This window comes from Cavia porcellus, unplaced genomic scaffold (genome assembly GCF_034190915.1).
Source record: "Cavia porcellus strain 051 isolate PalLab524CR breed Dunkin Hartley unplaced genomic scaffold, mCavPor4.1 scaffold_5, whole genome shotgun sequence".
Classification (NCBI taxonomy): Eukaryota; Metazoa; Chordata; class Mammalia; order Rodentia; family Caviidae; genus Cavia; species Cavia porcellus.
In genome coordinates, this window is record NW_026947488.1 from 26319026 (window position 1) to 26331368 (window position 12343).

The 12343-nt window shown below is 54.3% G+C and overlaps 1 protein-coding gene across 7 annotated transcripts in view; it reads right to left on the bottom strand.

Moving 5' to 3' along the window:
- Positions 1 to 12343, bottom strand: part of Myh7b (myosin heavy chain 7B) — a 43993-nt gene that overhangs the window by 2490 nt on the left and 29160 nt on the right. For 4 of the 7 annotated variants that reach the window (XM_013150259.3, XM_013150260.3, XM_063248473.1 and 1 more), the window contains 23 exons: positions 12205 to 12308; positions 11899 to 12037; positions 11414 to 11532; positions 11166 to 11315; positions 10848 to 11018; positions 9346 to 9525; positions 9123 to 9255; positions 8961 to 9037; positions 8488 to 8575; positions 8198 to 8315; positions 6551 to 6674; positions 6323 to 6459; positions 5470 to 5725; positions 4228 to 4470; positions 3335 to 3511; positions 3108 to 3253; positions 2607 to 2697; positions 2143 to 2532; positions 1401 to 1527; positions 1199 to 1317; positions 913 to 1109; positions 430 to 779; positions 22 to 146 (listed from right to left, as the gene is read on the bottom strand). In XM_013150259.3, the coding sequence (XP_013005713.1) occupies positions 22 to 146; positions 430 to 779; positions 913 to 1109; positions 1199 to 1317; positions 1401 to 1527; positions 2143 to 2532; positions 2607 to 2697; positions 3108 to 3253; positions 3335 to 3511; positions 4228 to 4470; positions 5470 to 5725; positions 6323 to 6459; positions 6551 to 6674; positions 8198 to 8315; positions 8488 to 8575; positions 8961 to 9037; positions 9123 to 9255; positions 9346 to 9525; positions 10848 to 11018; positions 11166 to 11315; positions 11414 to 11532; positions 11899 to 12037; positions 12205 to 12308 (3761 nt within the window). The remainder of the gene's footprint in view (positions 1 to 21; positions 147 to 429; positions 780 to 912; positions 1110 to 1198; positions 1318 to 1400; positions 1528 to 2142; positions 2533 to 2606; positions 2698 to 3107; positions 3254 to 3334; positions 3512 to 4227; positions 4471 to 5469; positions 5726 to 6322; positions 6460 to 6550; positions 6675 to 8197; positions 8316 to 8487; positions 8576 to 8960; positions 9038 to 9122; positions 9256 to 9345; positions 9526 to 10847; positions 11019 to 11165; positions 11316 to 11413; positions 11533 to 11898; positions 12038 to 12204; positions 12309 to 12343) is intronic. The other 3 variants (XM_063248476.1, XM_063248475.1, XM_063248477.1) reach the window with 2 other exon arrangements.

Consider the following 12343-nt stretch of genomic DNA (forward strand, 5'->3'; position numbering starts at 1 on the left):
CACTCCCTGGCCATTCCTGACCTCAGCCTCCTCCAGTGCCGCCTGGAGCTCACTCTTCTCCCCTTCCAGCGCCTTCTTGGCTTTCTCCAGTTCCTGGATGCTCTTTCCACTGAGGCTGACCTGATCTGTGAGGTCACTAATCTCCTCTACAGAAAGGACAGGGCATTAAAGGGCCACCTGCATGGCTCATTCCCCAATCCAAGTTACTTCTTTCACCCCTGTTCCAGGGTAACCCTAAGGGGCTCCCAACCCTAGTCCTACCCTGCTGGTTACTTGTTTTTTGTCTTTTTGACACAGGGTCTCACTATGCAGTTCAGGCTGGCCTTGGGCCCATTTTATAGTCCAAGCCGGTCTGAACTTGCACCGATCCTCCTGCCTCAGCCTCCTGAGTGCTGGGATTGCAGGCTTGTGCCACTGTGCACAGCTTACCCTGCAGGTTCTTGTTCTCCCGCTTGACTGTCTCCAGGGCCTCAAGTGCCTCTTCATGGCTGTGCCGAAGCCGGAAGAGCTCAGTGCCCAGGCCACGGGCCTCCCTCTGTGCCGCCTCCAGCTCTCGCTGTGTCTCCTCCTCCTGCCGCCTCCGCTCCTCCAGAGCCCGCTCCAAGTGTCGCTGCTTTTTATCCAGCGCAGCAGCTGCTGAGGTCGCCCGCTCCAGCTCCAGGGTCACATCCTCTGTCTCCGTCTGCAGCCGTAGCTTAGCCTTCTCCAGTGATGAGCACTTGGCATTTGCAGCTTCTACGCCCTCTTCTGCCTCCTGTAGTCGCAGGGCCAGCTTCTTTCTGGGCCATGAACGAGACAGGATAAGGGTGTCTAGGGAAAGTAGTCCACAGCAGAAGGGTGCCTGCATCTCCCCTGGCCCTAGCAGGGCTTAGGCACAGATGTAAATGGTGACGACCTGGCCTCCACACTCACTTGGCCTCCTCCAGCTCCTCAGTCCTCTGGATGGCATCTGCCTCGTATTTGCTCCTCCACTGGGCTACCTCTGCATTGGCCTTGGACAGCAGCCGCTGTAGTTCAGCTTGGGCCTCCGCCTCTTCCTCATGCTGCTCCCGAAGGAGGTCACAGTCATGCCGCAAAGCCTGTACTGCATGGGCCAGTGCACTCTTGGCCTGAAGGGACATCAGTGGCCTTAGCATCAGTCAGGGCCAACAGTCCCAGTGTGTACCAGCCCCCTCTGCAGTCACCAGTGCTGGCTAACCTTGCTCTCCTCCTCCAGCTGCCTCCGAAGTTCCTCCAGGCTCTGGGCGGCAGAGGTCTTCCCACGGCTCAGCTGGCTGATCAGAGACTCCTTTTCCTCCAGCAGGCGGCCCAGCTCCACTGCAGGCAGAGGGCCAGGCAGGCACGTTTGGTGGGGATGGACAGTTTAGGCAGGCCCCACCTAGTGTGAACCCTGGCCTCACCATTCTCAGTCTGTAGCCGCCCACGCTGGGTGCTTGCATCTGCCAGCTGCCGCTGCAGCTCTTCTACTTTGATCTTGGCCTCACTTAGCTGATCTTCATAGGTCCGGCACAGCTTCTCTGCACTGGCCTGGGACCCAAAGTCAGAGGTCAAGACAAGTCTGCATCAGAGGGTAGGATCCGGGCCACCGTCAGAAACTGGGGCCTGGGATCAGGAACTGAAAAGGCCTAGGAACCAAAGGAGATCAGAGCCCCCACATTTGGGATCAGGGATTCCACTGGGCTTATACCTTAACAGGGCCCTCAGAATTGGAGGCCTAAATTGGCCCCAAAGACAACAGGTCAGATGAATGTTAGGATACTACAGACGGAGTCAGCTGGAGACTGCGGTCAGAAGTTAGGATTGAGTAATATAAAGGTCAGAGATCAAGGTGGGGTGCAGAGGTTCAAGACAGGAAAATCAAGATATGTATTAGGTCAGAGTTCAAAGGTCTGAGGTTGGAATTAGATGCTGGGTCAAAATGACTTGGAGCCAGGGAATGGGATTTAGGAGTCAGGGTCTGAGGTGAGGATTGCAGGGGGCTGAGGGTTAGATGCCAGGTACATTGGCCCAGGGGTCAGGATCAGGTGAGTCATCAAGGCTGCTGCAGACTCAGTACTAGACGAGGCAGCTGGGGGTCAGCGCCTACAGGCAGGACTGGCTTAAGAGTGAGGGTGAATCAGGAGTCAGGAAGAAGGCAGACACCTTGCTGCGGGCCAGAGTCTCCACATTTGCACCCAAATCGTCCACTTCCATGCGCAGCTCACTCTTTTCCTTTTCTAGCTTCTGCCGCACCCGCTGCAGGCTGTCCACCTGCTCTCCCAGCTCAGCTGCACTGTCTGCCTGCTTGCGCCGCAGGGTGGCCACTGTGGCCTCGTGTCGCAGTGCAGCCTCCTCCAGCTCCCGCCGCAGCCGGCCCAGCTCAGCCTCACGCTTGCGGCAGCCCTCGCGCTGCCCAGCCGATGCACCACCCGCCTCCTCCAGCCGCTCGCTCAGCTCTTCCAGCTCCCGGGCTGCCTCTGCCCGCTGCTTTTCCACACGGGCCCGGGCTGCCCGTTCAGCTTCCAGCTCCTCCTCTAGCTCCTCAGCCCGTGCCTGGGTGAAGATGAATAGGGTGTCAGCGTGGTGGACATCTGACCCTGCCTGGCTCACCTGGACCCTCTGCACACCTGCAACTCCTTGATCTTCTTCTGCAGTTGGGCACCCAGGAGCTGCTCGTCTTCTATGCGCAGGTTTAGCTGACTCAGTTCTGAGTCTTTCCTAGGAGCACAGCATGGGATGAACCATGAAGGCCTTCCTGCCACCCACCTGCCTGGAGTTCAAAAACCCCCACTCCTGAGGCCCTAAGTGACCACACCTGCTGCCCTGGGCCCTGCTAACTTCAGCCCTGGTCCAGGAAAGGCAGAACACTACCCCTGCCCTAGTGACCCCCATCTCTCAGCACCTCCACCTCACAGACACACACTCTGAACCTCCTTGCTAATGGGTCTTGTAACACCCAGAAGGGATGGAGAAGCCAGTCAGGCGTGGGAGCGACCTGCCACCCTGCCACCTACTTTTTTTTTTTGGTCTTTTTTGTTTTTATCAGTACCAGGGATCAAACTCACGACTGCCTGATTGCAAGGCAGGCGCTTATGCCACTGAGCTAAATCCCCAGCCCCAACACCTACTTCTTGAGCATTTCCTCCAACTGTTGCTTGTCTTGGGTGGTGTCTGTCACAGCCTCCTGTGTCAGCTTCAAGTCGCCCTCGAGCTTGCGCTTGGCCCGCTCTGTGTCCATGCGCAGTTTCTTTTCCTGCTCCAGGGAGCACTCCAGCTGTGGAGCAGGTGAGGCTCAGCTCTGGCTGCCCAGCACCTGCCTGCCACCCCCAGATTCCCCAGAGTAGCCCTGACTTACATCGTCCACCTGCTGCTCCAGCCGGAGTTTGGCCTTAGCCAGGGCACTCACGCGGTCCTCCTCGGCCTGCAGGTCGCCCAGGGCTTGCTGGTGCGCCTCCTGCAATGCCTTCTTCTCCTTGGTCAGCCGGGCCACTGACTCATCCAGTGTGGCCATCTCCTCTGTCAGGTTTTTCACCTGTTCCAGGGCCAAGGTCACTAAGGTTAAGTCCCTCCCTGCACTCTGGTCTGAGCAGCCACCAACCCCTTCCAGCTGTGATCACATCTCTGAAAGCCTCCACGCTTCCCATATCAAGGATAAGCCCTCCTCGGGCTGTGCAGTGATTAATGGGCAAAGGCTCAGCCCCAGGCACAGGCCTGGCCTAGGGTAACAGATGGGGAGAAGTCAGCCATTCATGTCAACAGGGGTTTGAGGTAGCTGCTTCCTAGTCCTGACCTGGTCCTGCACACCTGTGAGAACCCAAGCGGGCAGCTTACCACCTCCTGGCTTCACTTTTGCCTCCTACATAATGGGGTCAATACTACCACTGTGAACCACAACCACTGTGAGTGTTCAATGAGAGGAGGCATCTGTGGGAGACAGCACTAGGGATATGACACACCTGCCCTCTGGGGGCTTACAGTCCAGGATGGGTGACTCTAGGATTTTCTGAGCACCTACAGTGTATGAGGCCCACACTATGAGCTTAACAAATGCCAGTTACACACTGCATCCTCCACTATGCCACTGAGACAAGTGCTGCTAACCCCATTGACAGATGAGGAAATCAAGGCCCACAAGGCAGTGATCTGCCCTCAGGCTGCGTGGCCGCAGCCCAGCAGAGTCTAGGGGACTGCCTGGCCCCAACTTGGCCCCTGGGCTTGAGCCTGTCCTGCACCTGGCCCCGCCCAGACCTTGTTCTCAGTGGCTTGCTTCTCTTTCTCAGCCTTGGCCAGGGTCAGCTCCAGGTCATCAATGTCCTTCTTGAGCTCTGTGCACTCATCCTCCAACTTGCGCCGGCGTGCGGCCAGGTCAGCATTCACTTCCTCTTCATCCTCCAGCCGCTCGTTCAGCTCCTTCACCTTCGCCTCAAGCTGCACCTTAGACTTGATCAGCAAGTGGCAGCGCTCTTCAGCATCCGCCAGGTTTTCCTGCTCCTGGAGGGGACACATAGTGAGGCCACACTGATAGTCAGCTGCAGGGGCTGGGGATTTAGCTCAGCGGCATAAGCACCTGCCTTGCAAGCAGGCGGTTGTGAGTTCGATCTCTGATACTGATAAAAAGTTTTAAAAAAAAGAGTCAGCCGCAGGACACAAGGCCAGGCCCCGGAGAAGAAAGTACTTTGTCCACAGGAAGGTTTAACACTCACCCTCTGCTGGGCTCTGGGGCCCAATGTCTTAAACTCCTTTTGGCCCTGGAGGGCTCAGGGAGAGGGATGCACAGGGCACCACCAGGTGGGTAACAATTAGATGGGCTGGGGCAACCCAGAGGGAAACTCGAAAAGTCTGGAAAAGCCCACAACCTACTCCTATGCATTGGGGCTGAAGCCCTCTGAGGGGCAGGTCAGCCATGGCAGGCAAGTGGGGCCCTGCACAGCTACTGAGGAACCCCTGAGACACTGTCCCTCGAGGGACTCGGGTAATCTTTCCCTTTGCTTCTTCTCTGCCTGGCTGCATAACTGTTCCTGCAGTAATGGGTGACTTTTATGACTATGGCCTCTGTCTTTGCATAACTAGCCTGAGACTGGCACATAATGATACTCAGAACCTGTGCTGAAGGAAGGACAATTTATACTGAAGACTTCGAGAGTTTTCTAGCTATGACCCCCTTACCTGCCACGTGGGTTCCCATGGCCTTTGCCCAAAGAAGGAAGCAAGGGTCTGTTTCAGGGGCAACCAAGAGAGGACAGCTGGGGAGCTAGGGTTCATCGGCAAGTCTGTGAGGCTCCAGGGGAGAAGCCATCAGCGCACAGGGACAGACAAGGCCTGGACACTTGCTCACAGACCTCATCTCATGGCCCCCAGGGTAGGAAGAAAGGCCCAGAGAAGAGCACTCCAGACCACTCTGGCTGCAGCATTTCCTCAGCGCAGCCTGGGTTCTTAGAGTGCCAGGGGACACCAAGTCACCAAGGGGGCCCTTTACCCTTCCACACTCACTGCCTGCAGCTGCAGGGCCAGGTCATTCTTCTCCTGGGTGACACTGACTTGAGTCTCTTCCAGCTCCTGGCGCTTGGTCTCAGCAGCTGCCAGCGCCCCTCGCAGCCCTCGTAGCTCTGCCCTCAGAGCTGCCAGCTCCTCCTCAGCTTGTGCTGAGCGCAGCAATGGCTTCATCTTGAAGAAAAGCTTCATCCATGACCAATTCTTGACAGCATTGAAGGCACGGATGTTCCACTGGATGGTGAACAGGGCATCCCTAGGGAGAGGGAGCCCCTGTGAAGCCAGCCCAATGCTTCCCTCTTCAAGGTGAGGCCAGAGAGTCCCTGAGCACCTACTCTGGTATCCCACTAAGTTCCTGCCCATGGTATCTCACTTAGTGTTCCCAAGAGCCTTCTGGAGGAGAACCTAATGTGCACCCTCCATCGGGGTGGGGGACTCTTGAAGTAAAGACAGTGGGGGTGGGGGTGGCATTAGGCCACCAGGCCCTGGGGCCAGACCACTGGACCCACTTCCCCTAGGTTGGGATACTCACAACACCTACCTCTGAAGACTGCCTCATATTTTAACCAAGAAAATGTAAATAAAGTATCTGGCCTAGCACCTAGAAATCACTGGATGCCACTGTCATTTCTCCAGGCTGTAATTCCAGGATGCCCAGGACTGGAGCTGCAGATGCTCTCACCCAAACCATGAGACACAGAATTGGAGCCTCCGGGCTGCGGGTGCAGAACAGAACCTCACCCCAGCCATCCACAAGGTATAATGTGACTGGAGGTGGAGAACCTGGTGGCTCTGTGAACCAAGGAACAGTGACCACACCTCCTCCATGTCTACTGTCTCTTCTCATACCCACCTGCCTCCCAGCATGCGCTGGTACTCAAGGCGCATGAGACGGCCTCGGCTTCGGGCCTGCAGCAGTGTCAGCACCTTGGCCAGACGCTGGTCACGGAGCTCTTCCAGGACACCTAGAAGCCCGGCTTTGAAGAACACCTGGGGACCAGGGATGAGGGAAGCTTGATGTGACCTGTGACCAGTGTGACCAGCCTCACTGGGGTCAGCCTTAACTCCAGAGTGCCCAGACCTTGGTGTGACCAAACTGGTACTGGGTGTGGTCAATGTCTAGCGAACCCAGCAGCTTCTCTGTGGCCTTCCTACTGTCCATGAAGGTGTCATCTGGGATGGCACTGGGGTTCAGGATACGGTACCTAGGGCAGCAGGGAAGGGCTGGTGAGCAGAGGACAGTACACCGGCCACTGAGAAAGGAGAAGTCAAGGACAGAGTAGGCCACTGGGGCAGCAGGGGTGTCATCCCTAGTCTCCTAGAGGCTGGTGCAGATTCTACAATGGCACATACTGACCAAGGTAGCAGGAGAGGTGTCATCATATTGGGGATTTGAAGCATTCTGCTCAAAACCCCTGGGTGTGTTTAAATACACTCAGTAAGTTTTTAAACAGGATTTAGTTTTCACAAAGGTGCTACTTTTATAATTTTTAAAGGTAAAAAATGTAATGTGCTATACCATGTCAAATCAAGAAACATTTGGGATAGAGTTCTACACAAAAACAGCAAGGGTTCCTGGCATATCCACCCCTTAAAAAAGATACATGCACATGTGTGTGGGGCCATGTGGCTCAGGCCAAATAATGATGAAAAAAACCCTGAACACATAAAGTTGCCCCTCACTAAGACAGCTTGCTTTGTTTTGCTTTGTTTTTTGAGATAGGGTCTTGCTATCTAGTTCAGGCTAGCTCTGAACTTACTATGCAGCCCAAGCTGGCCTCAAACTCAGATATCCTCCCGCCTCAGCCTCCCAAGTGCTGGGATTATAGGATTGCACTGCCATACCTTGTTTAGGAGGGCTTGTTAAACAAAGTATATGGTTCACTAGAATATGGAATGTTTAACAGCCATAAAAAATGGATGATGATGCAGAATTAAGCCTGTTGGTAAAGAACAATCTCCAAGACTGATAATGACATGAAAACAAACTCACACACTGTGTGGGTGCAGGCGGTTGTGCACATGCCCGCACATGCAGTGCCTGATGTGGTGATGCCTCCTCTGCTACCTTTTTTGGTGAGTGGCCCTCTGTTTGTACAGACATTTACAAAGGACCACGTTATCCCTCAAATGGAAGGAGCAACGGACACTTTCAACCTCAAGGGAGGTGGAAAGGAAGCTGACGGTCTTGATGGTGTGCTCAGCGCAAGCCAGGCATTGTATGAAGTCAGTCCATGTGAATTCTCATTCAACTCCCAAATCTACATCCACTTGCTCCCCCGGGCTCCAGAAAAACAACCCAAGCACCCCTGCAACTTTTCTTCTAGGATGCCTACCGGAGACATTTTTAAACTGGTACGCAGGGCAGTGCTCACACTACTACTCTCTCGACCCCCAAGTCAAAACATCCTGCCTTATATCTGAGTGAACTCCCCATGGTCCCCATGGTCTTTACTTTTTTTTTTTCTAATGCTATTTCCAAGTCACCTGCAAGATATTTTGGCCCCGCCTCCCACATTTACCCCAAGTCTCCTGGCTTCTCGCCCCACCCTCCCCCCACAGGGAGCCACCAGTCTCTCACGTTCCCCACCCCACTGAAACCTGTTCTCCCTTGAGGCCCTGACCTATGCCTTTTCTGCCCCTCAGGCTGTGGCTTCCACCTGGAGCTGGGGGCAGGACCGGAGCTGAGGCGAACTGAGTGAGTCGAGGCTGAGGGAGGAACACGCACCGCTGCCTGAAGTCCGCGTACAGCAGCCTGTTGGGGAACCCTTGGCGGCAGATCCGGATCCCCTCTAGGACCCCATTGCAGCGTAGCTGGTGGAGCACCAAGAAGGCATCCATGACCCCTGGATGTGGTGGGGGATAAAGAAAAAGGTTAGAGGTTTAAGGACACAAATTTGGGTCCTACAAAGAAATGAAACAGCCAGGGCTTATTATGAGTCTATACGAGAAGGCGAAACTTTTCCAGCCTCTACCCTTCAGTGTCCCTCCTGCCCAAGCCGGCCCTGGGGACACTACCTGGTGTCTTGTTCTCATTAGGAACAATGCAGCGGACAAAGTGGGGCTGTGTGGCTCGCAGGTTGGTCATCAGCTTGTTGAGGTTCTCCTGGGAGTGAGAAGAGCGGGGAGAAGCACAGAAGGGGGGAACCAGAATTGGATGCCGCAGTGGGTCGGGCCTAATTACACTCTGCACCTGCATCCTTTCACTATTGCTCCTTGTGACAACCGGCCCTCACCCATCACCAACCTCCAGTCCTCACCCCCACAGATCCCCTCCCTCGAACAGTCCCTGTGGCTCCTTCCCCCTCCCCTCAGCCCTGCCTAGGCAGCATGGGGACGGGAAGCAGCACAGACTTGCTGTGATGTTCACGTGGAGAGGAATTAAACATCACTGCAAGTCTTAACAGCCGCCCGCCCAGGGCCCAGGGGATGCAGCAGGAAGTGGACAGGGCTGGAGACCAGTGAGGGTCACAGCCTCAACTGGGACTCACCTTGTGCAGCTGGGACACCGTCTGGAATGACGCTGCCTTCTTACGCTTCTCCTTCACTCCAGACTTGGGGGGCTCAGCTAGCAGAGACATGGGGCCTGTCACTACAGGGAATCCACTCTGGAGGCCCCTGTGGGGACAGAGAGCTTGTCCCTGGTTACTCACCGGAACAGGAGCCTGAATAATTCTCATAGAGAGTAGCCAGGAGCTTGTTCTGAGACTTTTGGAAGATGGGGACCACTGTCTCATTCAAAGGATCCTTGTTTTTCTCCAGCCAGCCCACGATGCTGTAAGGCACCTAGAGATGAGACAAGGGCTGAGCCATGGTAGGAGACCCGAGGATGGAGGGAGGGGAGTAGCTGAGGGTTGGGTTCCAAAGGAAACCTACCACGCCTGCATAGTGGACCACCTCGAAGTGGGCCTGATATTTGCGCTTTTTATCAGGTCGAGGCTGCTGAAAATTGGGTGATTTCCCTGCATGGTTGTCATACAGCTTGGCCCGAAAGCTTGCATCTGAGGCCTTGGGGAACATGCACTCCTCCTCCAAGATGGACAGGATCCCTAGTGGCTAGGAACAGAGAACACGGACCAGCCCATCTTGGCTAAGCCAGACCTTTGTCTCCCAAACCACCTCCCTGTAGAAGCCATTCTGGATCCTCAACCCCAACCATCTCATCAGAGAGCTGGAGACCAGACCAGCTCCCAGGAGCCCTACCTTCAATAAGAAAGGCAAGTTTGTGGCTTGGCGTCCATCTGCTTTCTGCCTGAGCCATACCACACTGAATTATCTTCTTTGCTTATAAAAGATGTATAACTCCAAACTGGCATCTCCATACTCACTCTTGTTTTGTTTTAGAGTGGGTTCTCAGGCTAGCCTTGAACTCGCTATGTAGCCCCAGGCTGGGCTCAAACTTGTGACCTTCCTCCTGCCTCAGCCTTCCATGTGCTAGGTATGTGCCACCACACCCAACTTTGTATCTACTCTTCTTCCCCAACATCCATGGGGCATACATACATGTACGCATGCACACACACACACACACACACACACACACATACACAAATACATGATAAGAAAAAAAAAAGGACATGAAGTCCACATTTTGGCTCCCATACTTAATAGCTATGGGAAGTTTATACCTCACTAAACTTCTATTTCCTAACCAGCTAAATGGGAAAATTACTATCTGAAGTTCTAATACACTTTGAGTGTGATACTAGGGAGTGTTCTACCACTGAGCTACCTTCTCAGCCCCTTTTTTTTTTTTTTTTTTTGTCTTTTTCATTTTTATCGGTACCAGGGATCGAACTCACGACTGCCTGCTTGCAAGGCAGGTGCTTATGCCGTTGAGCTAAATCCCCAGCCCCTCCTTTTTATTTTTTAAGACAGGAATGTCCTAACTGCCTGTTAGCCTTGAACTTGTGATCTGCCTCAGCTTCCTGAGGAACTGAAATTATAGGGTCATGCCACCACACCCAACAGTGCTGATATAACAGCAAAACACTGTCAATCAAAAAACAAACAAACAAAACTGTCAACTGCCTCAATGCCCGACAGCTGAGGATGAGTCATCTGCTACACCATCTATTCTGCCTCCTTCAACAATATTCAGAGTACATTTTCTAATAAAAAGCATGAAGTGAACTGAATCTATGGCCATAAAGAAAATAATTGCCCACAACAAAGGAGTTGGAGGAAATTAATTCAATTAAGTTGGAGGGTTAAGACACAGGCTGTGGGAAGAATGAAAAGAGATTTTTTATTATATCTAATTTTTCCAGCTGTAATTTTCTTTCCTCTATTCAGCACATTTACACACGCACTGGTACAGTCCTGCCTACAACAAGCACACACTCTCCTTCTCGTGCTAGCACTGACCCCGGGCCCACCTTCTCGATGAGGTCAATGCAGGGCTGCAGGTCAAGACCGAAGTCGATGAAGACCCAGTCGATGCCCTCGCGCTTGTACTCCTCCTGCTCCAGCACAAACATGTGCTGATTGAAGAACTGCTGCAGCTTCTCGTTGGTGAAGTTGATGCACAGCTGCTCAAAGCTGTTAAACTATGAGAAGGAGGTGCCAGCTCAGCAGGCGCCTTGCAGAAGGACAGTGAGGTCCATGGGGGCAGGGATGTGCACCAACTCACCAGGCCTGCCCACCCAAAACCCTCCATCTTAGAACAGAGCCTGGGGACGGGGGCCACTTTTCACCTCAAAGATCTCAAAACCAGCAATGTCCAGGACCCCAATGAAGAACTGCCGGGGCAGCTTTGTGTCCAGGGTCTGGTTGATCCGAGACACCAGCCACCGGAACAGCCGGTCATAGGTGGCCTTGGCCAGGGCCCCCACTGCAAACACCACCTGGGGGAGAAGGGAGGCTGGGCTGGGAACTGGCAAGGAAGGACCCTGCCCCACGTGGGGACCCTGCCCCAGGAGGGGTTGGCCTTCAGGCAGCTCACCTGCTCTACACTCTGGCCCTTGGTCACATACTCATTCCCCACACGCACTCGGGGGTGCAAAAGGCCTTTGAGCAGGTCCCCACTGCTGACTCCCATCAGGTAGGCAGCCTTGTCAGCACCTAGCAGGCAGACAGGCTGGCTAAGGAAGGAGGAGGTCAATGCGCTTGGGGTACAGTGTATCAGCCTGGAGTTAAGGGAAGGAAGCTGGGAGGAGAGAAGTCAGGGCTTGTACACTGCCAGCCGCAGCGTGAGGGTCTGGAGTTGAGGAGTCAAAAACAGGTAAGACTGAAGCCAAAGGTCATGGACAAGAGTTAGGGTTAATAATGACCAGGGTTGGGCTGGGGATTTAGCTCAGCATATAAGCGCCTGTGAGGCAAGCACGAGATCTTGAGTTTGATCCCCGGTACCAAAAAAAAAAAAGATCAGGGACAAGATATGGTGATCAGGGTTGAGATGAAGGCCAGACCAGGATCAAGGCCACTCACTCTCAGTGCCATCGGCCTCGGCCTGCTCCTCCCGCTGCTTCTGCTTGAACTTCATGTTGCCGAAGTGCAGGAGGGCACCCACAATCTTATAGCAAGCGCACTTCTCGTCCACGCTGAAGCCCAGGATGTCCATGGCATGCTGGGGAGTGGAGAACTCTGAGTAGGCTCAGAGAAGTCTGGGCCCCTCTAGGGTCCAGCTAGGCACTGCCCCCACTGACAGTGCTCCCTGGTCCCCACCTAGCCCACATATCCATGAGCCCCACACCACAGGTTCTCCGCTCAGCCCTCGCCCCACACGACCCATACATCCGTGGCGATGAGCTCCTCCCCGTCATCCATGTTATCCACGGTGATGACACCCTGGCTGCAGAAGTGGTAGTCGTAGGGGTTCATAGACAGAAGCAGCATGTCTACGGTACAACAGGAGGGCGGGGCAAGCTGCTCA